This window comes from Xiphophorus maculatus, chromosome 3 (genome assembly GCF_002775205.1).
Source record: "Xiphophorus maculatus strain JP 163 A chromosome 3, X_maculatus-5.0-male, whole genome shotgun sequence".
In the NCBI taxonomy this organism is placed as follows: domain Eukaryota; kingdom Metazoa; phylum Chordata; class Actinopteri; order Cyprinodontiformes; family Poeciliidae; genus Xiphophorus; species Xiphophorus maculatus.
In genome coordinates, this window is record NC_036445.1 from 834,598 (window position 1) to 847,616 (window position 13,019).

A 13,019-nucleotide genomic window follows, 5' to 3' on the forward strand; every position below is an offset into this window, starting at 1 on the left:
ATAGAATACACGTTTAGAAATAAAACGCTAAAAACTTTTTGTTTTGACTTTTTCCCCCGCTTTAGAACCTGAAAATAAAAACCAGCATCTTGTGTCGGGTTCTTATTGAATAGATTATCAGTTGGTGGACGTAGCCCCGCCTCCGAGGCTTAGCTCCGCCCCCACTCATCTCCTTTAGACTAGCCAGCAGCAGTTAGCAAACAGCTGAGCTCATTATAGGAGCTGCTGCTCTGAACAAAGCAGGTAAAAGCTTTAAAGGGTTAATGTTGGATGACTTCCTGGAGGCGGAGCTTCAGGAAGAGCAGGAGCTTCTTAAAGAGACAGAGGCCCAATTTCAAGACGTTAAATCTGGATTTCTTTTAAGTTATATTTGATATTTAGGTATAAAACATTTTATAACCGTTACTTGATCATGCTGTAAAATGGCGCTACATGTCTGGACCTTTAAACTGAAACAATCTGAATGTTGGAGGATTTGTGGTTCTGGACTTCAGACTGAGTCACTGGGAACAGAATCTACTGGACCTAAAGGTGAATGAAAACGGGTCAGAAGTTCTTCATGACCGACCGATCGATCAGGACGAAGCCGACTCTGGAGCCTCAGAACGGCCCGGACATCCACTGGACTCCATGATGGTTCGGTCCAGACCCGTCCAGACCTCCATCACGGGATGATGGTTTGGTCCGGACCCGCATCCTCTGCGGCGCTCAGTGAGTGGATCTCCATGGACGTGTTTGTTTTGGTTCCGTCGTCTGCGGACGGCAGCCGGTCGGACCCGGAGCCGGCGCTCCGCCGTCCCCAGATGCGGACGGCGCCGAGCACCAGGATCAGGACGCAGGCGGCCAGCAGCAGGGACACCACCACCAGCTCGCTGTGATAGCTCCTCTGGGTCGGTGCCTCCTCAGCTGGGTTCTTCATGGACCGGCTGTCCTTCCTGGAGGTCGGGACTATTTCCTGGACGGAAAACGCATCACCTTTAGCCTGAGTCACGCGCTCCTCTGCGTCGGAATCGTTGGTGATGAAGGTTTCATCCTCTGGTGCGTCTGAAACCGGGATCACAGCCGGATCCTCGGTCTCAACAGACCTCTTCTCCGGGCCCGGGGTCACCGGATCCCGGTTGACCTTGGACAGATGCCGAGGACTGGACGCTTGCCGGACGTTGTAGCTCGCCACCACTTCCATGAGTCCGTCTTCCTCCGCCTGGCAGCGGTAAATCCCGAAGGTCCCAGCAGAGGCCAGGAAGCAGAGGCTGCCGTTCGCTGCCTGGATGAAGAGCCGGTCCGACTGAACTGCGGCGTCGGCGAAGCTCCAGCGCAGCGTGGCGAGGTTAGACGGCTTCACACACTGAAGAGTCACAACTTCGTTCAGCTGGACAAAGACGTCTGCAGGAAAGAATGACGGACACCGGTGAAGGTTTCCCTAACAGCAGGTTCTGTTGGGTAATCTGGATGTTGGGGATCTACCTTGGTGCTGCAGGATCCGCTCTGCCGGCTGACATTCGTCCCCCTTGATGCTGTCCAGGCTTTGAACTCTGAGACAAAACAAACACAGCCATGTTTTACTGCCTCCTTTAGCAGCTTTCATCATTCTGTCATTTTTCACAAAGTACGGCTGATCGACTGTTTCTAGCTTAGGGAGTTTGTTAAATAAAGTATTTAAGGATTAATTATTTTTGCTAGTTGCAGCAATAGCTTTTATAAATAAAATTTTTATATTAAAAAATTATTTTAGATGTAAAAACAATACAGCAAAAATACTGCAGGCTGTTTAGTTTATGCAAGTTAAATATTGCCACACAGATGTCGCCATTTTGTTTACGCCGCAATGCATCCTGGGTGAATGATATTCGCTAGGTGCTAATATTAACATTCAGCCGAGTAGAGCAGAAATAAAAGTAATTATTAAAGATAAAATAAATAATATATGGCAGGAAAGATGGAATTTATTTATTCATTTTTATTTTATTCTTTTGATTTGAAGATGTATAGTAAAAATTAATATCTGAAGTTACATCTCCGTCCAGTTGATGGCGGTAATGCATAAAGTCTGTAAACTGCCATAAAACGCAACAGAAGAAGAAGAAGAATTAACGTTTAGCCGCTTCAATCTGAACCGGAGAATAAATATTCACATAGAAGACAACGCAGCAACCTGAGAGGAAACAGGTGAGTGTTGCTAACTGTTTACGGTTAGCATCGGCATCCAAACATTTTCTCCAGTATGTTAAAATGAGTTTCATGTGTTTTTCTCTGCGTTAGCAGCAGCTAACGGCGTTAGCAGCAGCTAACAGTGAACAGTAGATCACAAGCTGATCCCTGCAGCAGGTTGTGATCTTAGCAGCTCATGAAAAGCTTCGGTCAGTTTGTCTCAGTCCAGGCGTTTTGCGAGCGGCTCTATATTATGTATTAACGGACTCTGGCTGTCGGCCCAGCATGCATTGCTCAGGTGAAAACATGGCGGCCTCCCAGGGTGAAAATATAGTCGACATGTCGTCACCTTTCTAAAATAATGGCCATTTTGTGACAAAAATAATTTTTTTGGCCTAAAACATCTGTGTGAAAGAAAAAGGTAGTTTTTTTTTTTTTAAATGACTTTGACAATTATTTTAAAAAGTGACAATGTAACATTTTTAAGTAAATATGAATGAGTGAGAACTGCTTCAGGTTAAAAATGACTTCATATTTAGGCCAACATGCTGTGGATTCTTTTTATAAAAGTTGTTTATTCGGCACATTTTTGATGAACTTATTCCTTCATTTATTTATTGCTATTTTATTAACTTATCAGGTTTTTATAGGAACTGAGACTTTTGGCTGTTTTCCTCTGATTTGCCTATTTAGGTTGATTCTAATCTAGCAGCAGATCATATTGATAATTTCTGATGTTCTGGGTGATTAAGATCCACTCACACGCTGTCGCCGGCGCCATCCAGACCCGTGCAGGTTCTGCGGGTCGGACTCCAGCCACACAGCGGATCCCTGGCCAGGATGCACTGCCTGCAGCTCCGGTAGCTCGGACACTGGGCCACAGGTACCGCTGTCACTCCCTCAGACGTTCCCACATACACGAGTCCCTTCAGAACCAGAACAGCATCGTGAACCAGCAGAACCATGCAGGTGGTGCAGGTGTTGTGGTGTGAGGTCTACCTTGGAGGAAGACAGGATCATGCTTTTGACCCGCTGAGGTTCCCTGAACACTTGGATCTCCTCAACGACTCGAAGGTCCTGATCCGAAGGAACCGCCTTGTGGAGGAACCCGGACTCTGGATGGCGAAGAAATGATTCTGATCAAGGTTCAGTTCAGAACCGGCACCGCTAGCCGAACTAACACTAAACAGAAACAACAGCTCTGATGATATAAAGGCGCTACACCAATGTAGCTAACGCTAAAATGCTGCAGTCTGTAGTTCTACAGCAATGCATTCTGGGTACAGAATAAACATCAGTTGCTGCTGCGCACCGCAGGTGGAAAACATGAGGAGTAGCAATAAGAACATTTCAAATATGTAAATTATTGCATGTATTTGTCTAATTAACTCCTCTGGTTGTTCATGTAACGCTGCATTCTTCTGTATAATTCATTGATTCATTCATTCATTCATTCATTCATTCATTCATTCATTCATTCATTCATTCGTTTGGTTTGTACTTCCCACTTGCTCAGTAAAGTTTCTTGACAAAAAAACATGAGAGGAAACAGAACTGCTGCGCAGACAGACTTCAAAATAAGAGCATGAATACAAACGTCTAACTTCAACACAAACTTTCACTTTCACAAAAGTTTGCAAAGACAACTCTGGAAAATTTACCTTAGGGAAGCTGCGTAAGTGTGCTAACCAATTTCAAGGTTAGCAAAAACACGGAAGTGCTAAAGAAAAGATTAGCCCAGCTCCCAGCAGATTGTGTCCTCTACTGCATCTATTTAAAGTCTTTAGAAACTTAATCTCAGTTCATTTTTACCACTTTGAGTTCAGCGTCTCACCGGTCAGGAGAAACAGGACGTCGTACTGTTGGCTGTTGGCCGCCGTTGTCTTCATTACGACCACACGACTGTATTTCTGCTCAGGAAAAACAAAAACTGGTCCAACTGGTTTCACATTCCTGCCAGTCAGGTAGTTCATCTTCGCCTCAGAAAGCTCAGAGTCGGAGGAGTTTGAGAGGCCGCACTGTCGGGAGAAGGATCGTTATTATGGCTGTGCCAAAAAATGGATTCATAAGAATCCCAATTTTCTCTTATTACGATTCAGAATCAATTTAAAATGTCCCAAAATCAATAAAAAAAAAAAAAATCCACCATTTGTTGGCCTCCATCAACAACGCAGGCGCTTTAACGTCACCATGGAGATGGTACTGGAACGTAGTGGAAACCACAGAAATGAAAGAGTAGTTCCTTCATTTTAGGCAAACATTTGGACTCAGGTCGTTTTTTCCTAAATCAAGTCAGATATGAGCTTCACTGTGAGCGAGGTTCAAAAATGAAGATCAAGAACTGCAGGAAGACCGCTGAAGTTCGCCGTTCCCTCCGGTCCAGAGCTCCGGTTGGGATCGGTCCGAAGTTTGTCCTGTTTTATCCGGAAATGTCGACATTTCTTGTTAAATAACTACAAAGACTGAGACGGCTAAAGACTCCTAGATGTAAATTGCAGAGAGGTGGCGCTCTCTGTGAAAAAGACACTGTAATGTTTCTGTCATTCAGACTGGAATAGATCAGAATCATTTCCTGAAGCAGAAATCATTAACACCATTTTACTCAGCTCTACGTTTTTATTGACCTACAGATTGAACTCAGACAGAATGAATGGAAAGGAAACCCAGATTTACCTTTATCTACTGAACGGATGCTAGGTGTGCTAGGTGTGCTAGGTGTGGTAACTTGGTACGTTTGGATGTTCTCACCTGTCCCAGGTATTGTCGTCCTGCTGGGGGTTTCAGTTGGTACGTTCCCTTCTCCAGGGTCTTAAAGGTTCCAGCAAAAACGTCTCGGATGTCCTTCAGCCTAAAGGTGCAAACTGCAGACTCGGGCCGCCTGGACCTGAAACCGAGGTTCTCATGTTAGCCGGGTCAGTAAAAGCAGCGCCATCAGGAATGAGACGGAGCCTCACCACTGGGAGGTGAAGACGCCATAAAACAGTGTTTCTGAGGCGTCGGCGCCCTCTGGTGGCTGCAGGGTGAACATATCCTCCAGAATGTTGAAGGGAGGCTGTTCTGGAGGCTGGCAGAGCAGAGCAGACTTGGCAAAGGATGTCCACTTCTTCTGCAGAATCCTCTGTCCTCCAATGTCGTCCTGTGAAACCGGCAGAGCGTTATTATCTCTGATCCGCCATCGGGTCACCAATCGCTGCTCTGCGTCTCCAGAACCTTGCAGACTTGAGCCACTCTGGGAATCTGAATCTGGTCGACGAAGCTGAACTCCTTCCCGATTTCAGAAAAGAAGAAGTAGAGTTTCTGTCCCACCGGGTCCACCGACACACTCACAAATCTTGGATCTGAAAATGCAGGAAGTGTTGACTGAAGATGAAACTCAGGTGGTACGAATGCAGGGAAAAGAGATCTGGGAGCAGATGGACTGCTCATCAACCAGATGTGAAACTTTAGCAAAGCTGAAGGGTTTTCTCAAATCTCTCCTGTTGGCCAATTTCTAAACAAGGACAGGATGTTTCAAAATGAGAGCAACATTTCTTATGACACAAAGAGGAACTGAATCACTCAGGGTGAAATGAGGAACTATGATCTCACACTAAACCCACTTCTGTGTGGTTTTACTGAAATTCAGTCATGTGGGACAGATTTCTGATCAAAGATTACAGATTCTAAAGTTTATGCTAAATTACAATAATTTCTAAGATGATTGAGCGAAATCTGCTTTTGACTCTGAGCTTTTTTCTGTCAGGATTCAGGACAGTAACAGAGTCCTCTACAGGTACACTTCAGAGATTTTATCCACTCACCCTCAAGTAAACTGATGGAGGAGTCCAGGCTGATGTCTGGGCGGCCATCTTTACTGAGGAATCGTGAAATTTGTGGGTTTTTTCCCTTGAAGTCGGTGGTTGTGGCAGCAAAGAGTTCCTGGTCTGCATGACAAGAGAAACGCTGAACACTAAAACATGAACTGCTCAGTAAGGCCTGGTTCAGACTGAAGGGAGGGTTTGGTTTATGAGGAGACATGGAGCAGAGCTACACCGTTTGCAGGGTTCTTGAGGGTTGGCAGTTTCCCCAACCAATTCAGCAACTGTGTGCCTCATGGGCACCTGTAGGAAGGGCCCCAGGGGTACGGACTCCGAGGCCCTGAACTAGTGGCTATTCGTCCTCTGTACAGTGAGCTTGGTTCACATCGCCGGCACTAACACGGTTCCCGGTGCTTCGGCAGGACCGCCCTTTGTCACCAGTTCTTTTTGTAACTTATGGATAGGATTTCTGGAGGGTCCAGTCGGGGATCAGTGGATTTCATCTCTTGCTTTTTGCAGAAGTCATGCATCCTTTTCCTTTCTCTGACCAAGACCTACAGCATGAGCTGGGACAGCTGAGAGACAGATCAGAGATGATGGTTCGTCACCGGAAAGGCTGATTGTCTTCTCCAGCTTGGAGGGAAGTTCAAGTATTTGGGATCTTGTTCACAAATTTCTCAGTCATAAAATTTGGGTCATGATAAAAAAAAAAAAAAGAAATCCAGGATACAAGCATCCAAAATAAGTTTCCTCTTCAATCTGGGCTCTTCTTTAGATAAAGGGTGAGGAGTTCAGTCATTCGGGGGTCTGGAGTAGAGCTGCTGCTCCTTCATATCGAGAGGAGTCAGCTGAGGTGACTCTGGCATCTTTCCTGGATGCCTGGTGAGGGAGATGTTTCAGGCCTGTCCTGAAACCAAGGGGATGAGCCAGGACACACTGGAAGGACGATGCATCTCTGCTGGTCTAGGAACGCTGTGGGCTTCCTCCTGAGGTGGCTGGGGAGAGGGACGTCTGCTGAGACTGCTGCCACAGTGACCCGGTACCGGACAGGCAGATGACGATGATTATCTTCAGTGGTTTCCTATGAAGAGAAGCTACAGCCTTCCATAACAGCAGCTGAAAGGAAAGTTATCAAGCTCATCAAAAACTTGAAGAAGAGCGGTTCAGCTCCCAACAAGATGCTTCAAGAAGGTCCAGTAAGCTCCAGAACCGTCTGCTCCTGAGGAGGAGGAGCCACAGAGCTCGTTCAGCTAGCAGGTGGTTTTCTGGGATCAGGCAGTCTGTAAGGATGGACGTCTTCCAGGGAGCCCATGTTCACCAGGAGTCCAACAGAGGAGGGTCTTGGTCCGGTCCATGTGTGGAGACGCTCCTTTCTGACTCTTCTTAAGTTTTTATAGACTTCAAATAGAAACTTCACTCAACATGTTCTGCTGATAATATCCATAAAACATTTCTGTAACCTCCCCTGTCTGCACATCTTTATGTTAATGTAAAACTCAAACTAACCAATCATGACTGCAGAGCTCCGTTCAAAAGGACTGAACGGACAGCGCCCTCTAGCTTCGTCCTGCTGGACCACCGACAGACGCTCCACGTCCTGCAGGAGACAAACAGAAGCTGTGACCTTCCCTGATCTCCTGACTGTGGAGTCACTAATAGTTGTTTCCATCCCTGCCTCTCAAAAGAGGATGAAGACTCACGATGAAGGCTTGCTGAGGGTTGTAGGCGTTGCTGCCGCAGACGTACAGGTGGGTGGAGTTTACTCTCTGAACAACATGGACAAAGTTTTGACAGTCAACCTGCAGGCAGAAAGGAAACAACACAGATGGACTTGGAGCAGATGTTACTTTGAACAACTGAAGGAAAGTGTTTGGCTGATCGACCAGATGGTGTCCTACTGCTCAGAGATGAAGCAAAACTCTTTTCTAGACGGTTTAATCTGCAGATCTGAGAGAAGGTTTAGAACGGATGGCTGTTCTGGGTCTGTTTGGTTTTTCATGTTGAACAACTGAAAATTCACAGCGACTTTCTGAAGCCTAGAGACTGGAGGTAATCAAAGAGTTGAAGGGTTCATTTTGGAGATAAATGGCTGAAACTCCTCTTGTAGGTTTTGACTCATCATTGGTTAGTGAAGTGCTAAACTGGTGGTTGGTGTATTTTTCACTCTGAACAACCACAGACCATCGGTTCATGACAACCAGAGGCTTTCTCTCACAGGGAAAGTTCCAACAACGGCACCACGTGAACCTCTCTGTAGAAATGTGGAATTTCTTTCTGTGAAAAATACCTTAAAAATACTTAAATACTGAGGTCCAGCTGCAGTTATGGAGTTCCACAGGGTTGTGTGTTTGGCCCATTTCTCATCTACTATGCAGATGACGCTCAGCTGCAGATCTGGTCAGTTAAATCATGGTTCAGTAAAACTCAGAGCGCTTCCTTTAACTCTCAAATAAAACCCGTATCTATGACCTTTCCACCCCTCATTCTTGCCCACATTCTGGAGAACCGGCCCAACCGACCAGCTCCTGATCCATTCTTGCATTTCTCTGTTTTTGATGTTGCAGTTAAAACATTGTATGATGGAAATATTAGAAAAGACATTTCAGGGTTCAAAATGCAGCAGCGGTAAGGGTTTCCTCTTTCCTCTTCCATCAGACTGGGTTCTGGGTGGAATCGGACGAATCGGATCCCCCATTACCTTTGGATCCTGCACTTTGTACGCACAGTCTCCTCTGTCGACCTTGGACGGACTCCATGTCACCTGAAGACAACAAACACCTGAGTGTCAAAGCAGGAAGAGTCAGACGCTTCACCTGGACGATCCGGGCCTCACCTTATGCCTCAGGCTGATGACATCACTCTGGCTGACATTCAGTAAGAGGATGGCATTACTAGCTCCGACGTAAAGGGTGGAGCTGTCGTTGCTAAGCAACAGTGTGGCGGTGTTGCTGACGTCTGTGAGGTTGAAGTGAACCAAAGGTCTTTCTGGTGAATCTGAGAAGAAACAACAGGACCAGCTGGTCTGATGAGCCAACGGTTCTTCAGGGTAAACTAATCCTAAAGCACCAAGTTCAACCATTTTGATAGGCATCATGTCAACGACACAACATGCAACACCATGTAGCATAGCGCCATCTACAGGTTCAAACTTGTCATTACACTAGTAGGTTTTTTGCTTCAGGAACTGATTCTTTGGTTCACAGCTGTTCAGTTTCACTAACTGCTGCTGATTCAGTCGAACTTCAGGTTTTAAAGTGTTTGCTGGGTGCTTTGCAGCAGCAATGCATTCTGGGTGCAGAATAAACATTATTAGCTGCACCGCATCACAGGTGGAGAACGTGAGGAGTTTCTGTTTTGAGATTTATACAAAATGACTTTAACAATAAGGCTGTTTTATACGTAAATAACTTTTATATGTTGCTCACTTTTTTTAAATGAATGAAGAAAGATCGACCGGAAACCAGATCAAATCTAAAAATGAGTCTGTCTCATCAGACGTCTGCTCGGTTTGTCTCGGGGTTTTAGTGGAAACTTTTAGTGATCGTTGTGACAAAGTGAGGTCAAAGTGTTTAACAGCAACCTGAAGGCTGATCTGAAACCCACAGGGACCGTCGCTGAGCTCAGGTCTGCCTCCGTCTGTTTCCACTCAGGTCTGAGTCTCAGATGTGAATTAAAGGTGATCTAAAAACAGGCCAGGTGAAGAAACGTCGGTTCGTCTGTCAGCTGACCGGTTCTGTGGCACCTTCCTGTGTCTGGGGTTCTGCTCAGACAGGATGTGGTTCAGAGCTGCAGAGACGCCGCTTTGTCTGAGCGCCTTTAAATAATCTGTAGAGCAAATTTTGTGTCACAGGAAACAAAACGCCTCTGAGTGATACGATAAAAAAAACCTGCGAAAAACAAATATTGATAAAAGTCTGAAGTTTGTGGAGGAACCGCGACCCGTCTCTGACCCGGAGGCATCGCAGGATCCTTTAGGAAGGTCTGCAGGTCTGGACCCGTTTGAAACCTCAAAATCCTTAAAACACATAAAGTGTCACCAGTACACTTCCCTGAGGAACACCCAGGTCAGAGTTACAGGAAGTTTATGTCACTTCAGTCATCAGTAACGTTACACCATAAATAATTCATCTGGTTGATCAGTTAAAATAAATTCATGTGGTTTCAGTTTGTGGGATTATATTGATAAGGATTTAATCTAAAAATCAATAATTTCCCTTCATGATGCAACGGGTCTTAAAGCTTCGGATGTTTTTGTTCCCTCATTTTTTTATAAGCTGCTTGTCCGATAAACTTATTCAATTATTTTTAATTTGGTGATTAAATACATAAACACAGTAACTTTGATGACATAAACGTGTTTTTATGCTGCATGTAAAGTTTTTTGTTTTGAAATGACAGTAGCTGTCAGGTTTCATTTCCAGCCGTCTGAACCGGTTTGGTTCTGGATCTTTAACGCCTGCAGAGCTTCAGGAATCATTAGCTCATCATAATAATAATCTGATTTTAATATATATGCTCCAGCTGTGGTTGCCGTAGCGACTGCAGACATTTTTGGTGCAGGTTTGCCTCCTTTAAAAACAGGAGCTCAGTTTGATAAATCACATTCTGGTTATAAATTGTTTTCATGAAGGCAGACATGCTGAGCGCGGCGGCCATGTTGGTCATTTTGATGACTCGGTTCTGGTTTGTATTCAAACGGTTTCCGGTATCGGACCCTGGAAGCGTTTCCATGCGTCGCTCTGCTCTGTCGGCCGAATGAGACGCCGACATCCCAGATCCGGCAGATTCCTCTTTTAAAACGGGAAAACAAACCGACGGCGACGCGGTTCTGCTTCTCTGTACTTCCTGTCTCATCAGCGGCCGATCAGACGGAGCCGGTTCTGGTTCTGCTGGATGTTTTCCTCTCAGTGGAGAGGAAGTGATTCCTGTCCACTGTCGCCACATGCTTGATCAGGAGAAGAAAACCAGAAGTGCTGCTGACTGGATTGTTCTGGACTGAATAACCTGTTTATGCTGATTAAACTTAAATTGATTAAAAATCTGACTTAAAATTCAAATGAATCTAAAATCAAGAGGCTGAAAATGTTTGGATGTTTTTGCTTCAGCATCGTGAGAACGCCTTCGTTCCTCTGGGAGATGACAGCAGAGCTGGACCGTGAAACTGGGCGTAGCAGCACCATTATTCACTCTGGACCCAAAAACTTCTGTCATTTTTCTGATCAAATGTTCTCTGACCCAAACAGCGGAACCACAGCAGCAGAATCAGAACCAGCTCTGAGGCAGGAAAACGTCAGAGAGGAAGACAAACGCTGCCATTTCTTCATCGCCTCGTCTGAAGGCAGCGACCTGCCGATCAGAGCCGATCAATAATCATTCAGCTGACTTACTGAGCAGGAAGGAGATCCGAGGAGGAAGAAGAGCACACGTGGAGCCCAGCAGGCTGAGGAAGAGGAGGGCGAGCGAAGAGGCCATGCTGCCGAGCAACGGGTCGGGTCCGGAGTGCAGAGCAGCAGCACTCAGAGTGACGATCAGAACAACCGCAGCTTCCTCCCTTCAGTCTGAGGTCAGAGGCGACGAAGAGGAGGAGGAGGAGGAGGCAGCGCTGCAGGATGTGATGAAATGCAGCAGATAACGCGCCGGCGATGCTTTCAGGAACTTTAAACACGCTTCTCTGAAAACCACTTAGAGAAAGAAGGAGGAAGTTCTGGTCCGGGTCCAAACTCCACCTCAGATTTACACCCAACGTAGAGACAGAGTTTCTTCTTCTGCAGTAAATCAGGAAACAATCAGAGGAATCTGAGGAGATTCAGGGAACCGGAAGGAGAAGATCTGGATTTACAGCTGAGGAGGGATGGAGGGATGATGGAGGGAGAGAAGGACGGGAAAACATCCAACTATCTTCTTGTATCTCAGATAAATTTCCTGTTTCTCCTTCATTTGCTGCTCAGTTTAAATACTTTAAATTCCTGGAAACAGAAACTAATTTTCCTTCAGCTGGAAAAATAGAACTAAATATTCCAGATGCTTTTAACACAAAGAAATCCAGGTTCTGCTCTACTTAATTAAAATCTTTGAATTTTGTATTGTTTGTAAAATTTCTGAATCTTTTGACTTAAATCCAACGCTGGTCAAATTGACTCTTTCTGTTTCGGTGGATGATCGTTGTCATAGCAACAGATTGAAAGCGTCGGCGTGGGTGGAGCGTCGGCACCGTCAGCTGAGTCTGAACACGAAAAGACGTCAAAGCCAAAAAGAAGAAACAGTGGAAAGATTTTTACTGCTGAGCAAGAGAAGGAAGGAAGGATGAGCGGAATGATTTTACTGTTGTAGACAGAAACAAAAGCAGCAAAGCATCATTTTATGTGCAGCTCTTCACTCCTGCAGCTAAAATGTTCTGATGAAAAACTGAAGCACCAAAGCATTTGGCCAGAAACGTCCCGTTAGCTTAAAGCAACATAGAAATGTTCTGTTGGTGATTTAAAGCAGCAGATTTACTGTCAGACTCTGAGCAGAACCAGCCAACAGAACCCAATATTTAACTACATTAAATATTCAGCTACATTTTTCTCTACGGGACGTTTATCATAAGATGTTCATAAAGTTAAATATGTGGAGAGTCTCCACTTTATGGAGTGTGGGCGTGTCTCTGCTCCCTGATTGGACAGAGACCAGGAAGTGGACATCCTGGTCTAGGATTGGTCCAGAAGGTTCTGAAGATTTGAGCGGGTCAGAACCGCCATCAACACGGTGGGAGGAGTAACCAATAGAAGAAGAAGAAACGGTGATGTTGGATATTTTATTCCTAAACGAATCGACTGCAATGATTTTTCTCACATCAGAACATTTTGTATAAAACGTGAGCTAGAAATATTTGTGATCGTTGGACTGAAAACGTCTTCAGATTCGTTTTTCTCCGGGTTTAATCCGAAGTCTTTGGGAGTTCATGGGAATATAAAGAATCGGATTGGTTCCTCCTCCGTCCAATCAGACACTGCGTTGATCCTCCAACTCTACCGTCTGAACTTTGACCCCAGCTTTGATTTCTGTCCAGTGCGTCCATGAGCAAGGCACAGA

The 13,019-nt window shown here is 45.4% G+C and overlaps 1 protein-coding gene across 1 annotated transcript; it reads right to left on the reverse strand.

Annotated features, from left to right (window-relative positions):
* Window positions 1-9: 9 nt before the first annotated feature.
* On the reverse strand, window positions 10-12,828 carry LOC102220119 (semaphorin-4B-like). Its single transcript, XM_005813706.2, has 14 exons — window positions 11,333-12,828; window positions 8,779-8,939; window positions 8,644-8,706; window positions 7,646-7,744; window positions 7,452-7,542; window positions 5,949-6,071; window positions 5,359-5,486; window positions 5,103-5,284; window positions 4,897-5,032; window positions 3,983-4,166; window positions 3,148-3,263; window positions 2,911-3,074; window positions 1,465-1,532; window positions 10-1,383 (listed from the first exon to the last, which is right to left on the reverse strand). The coding sequence occupies exons 1-14, from the start codon at window positions 11,415-11,417 to the stop codon at window positions 665-667; spliced, it is 2,319 nt and encodes a 772-aa protein (XP_005813763.1). The 5' UTR covers window positions 11,418-12,828; the 3' UTR covers window positions 10-664.
* Window positions 12,829-13,019: the final 191 nt, after the last annotated feature.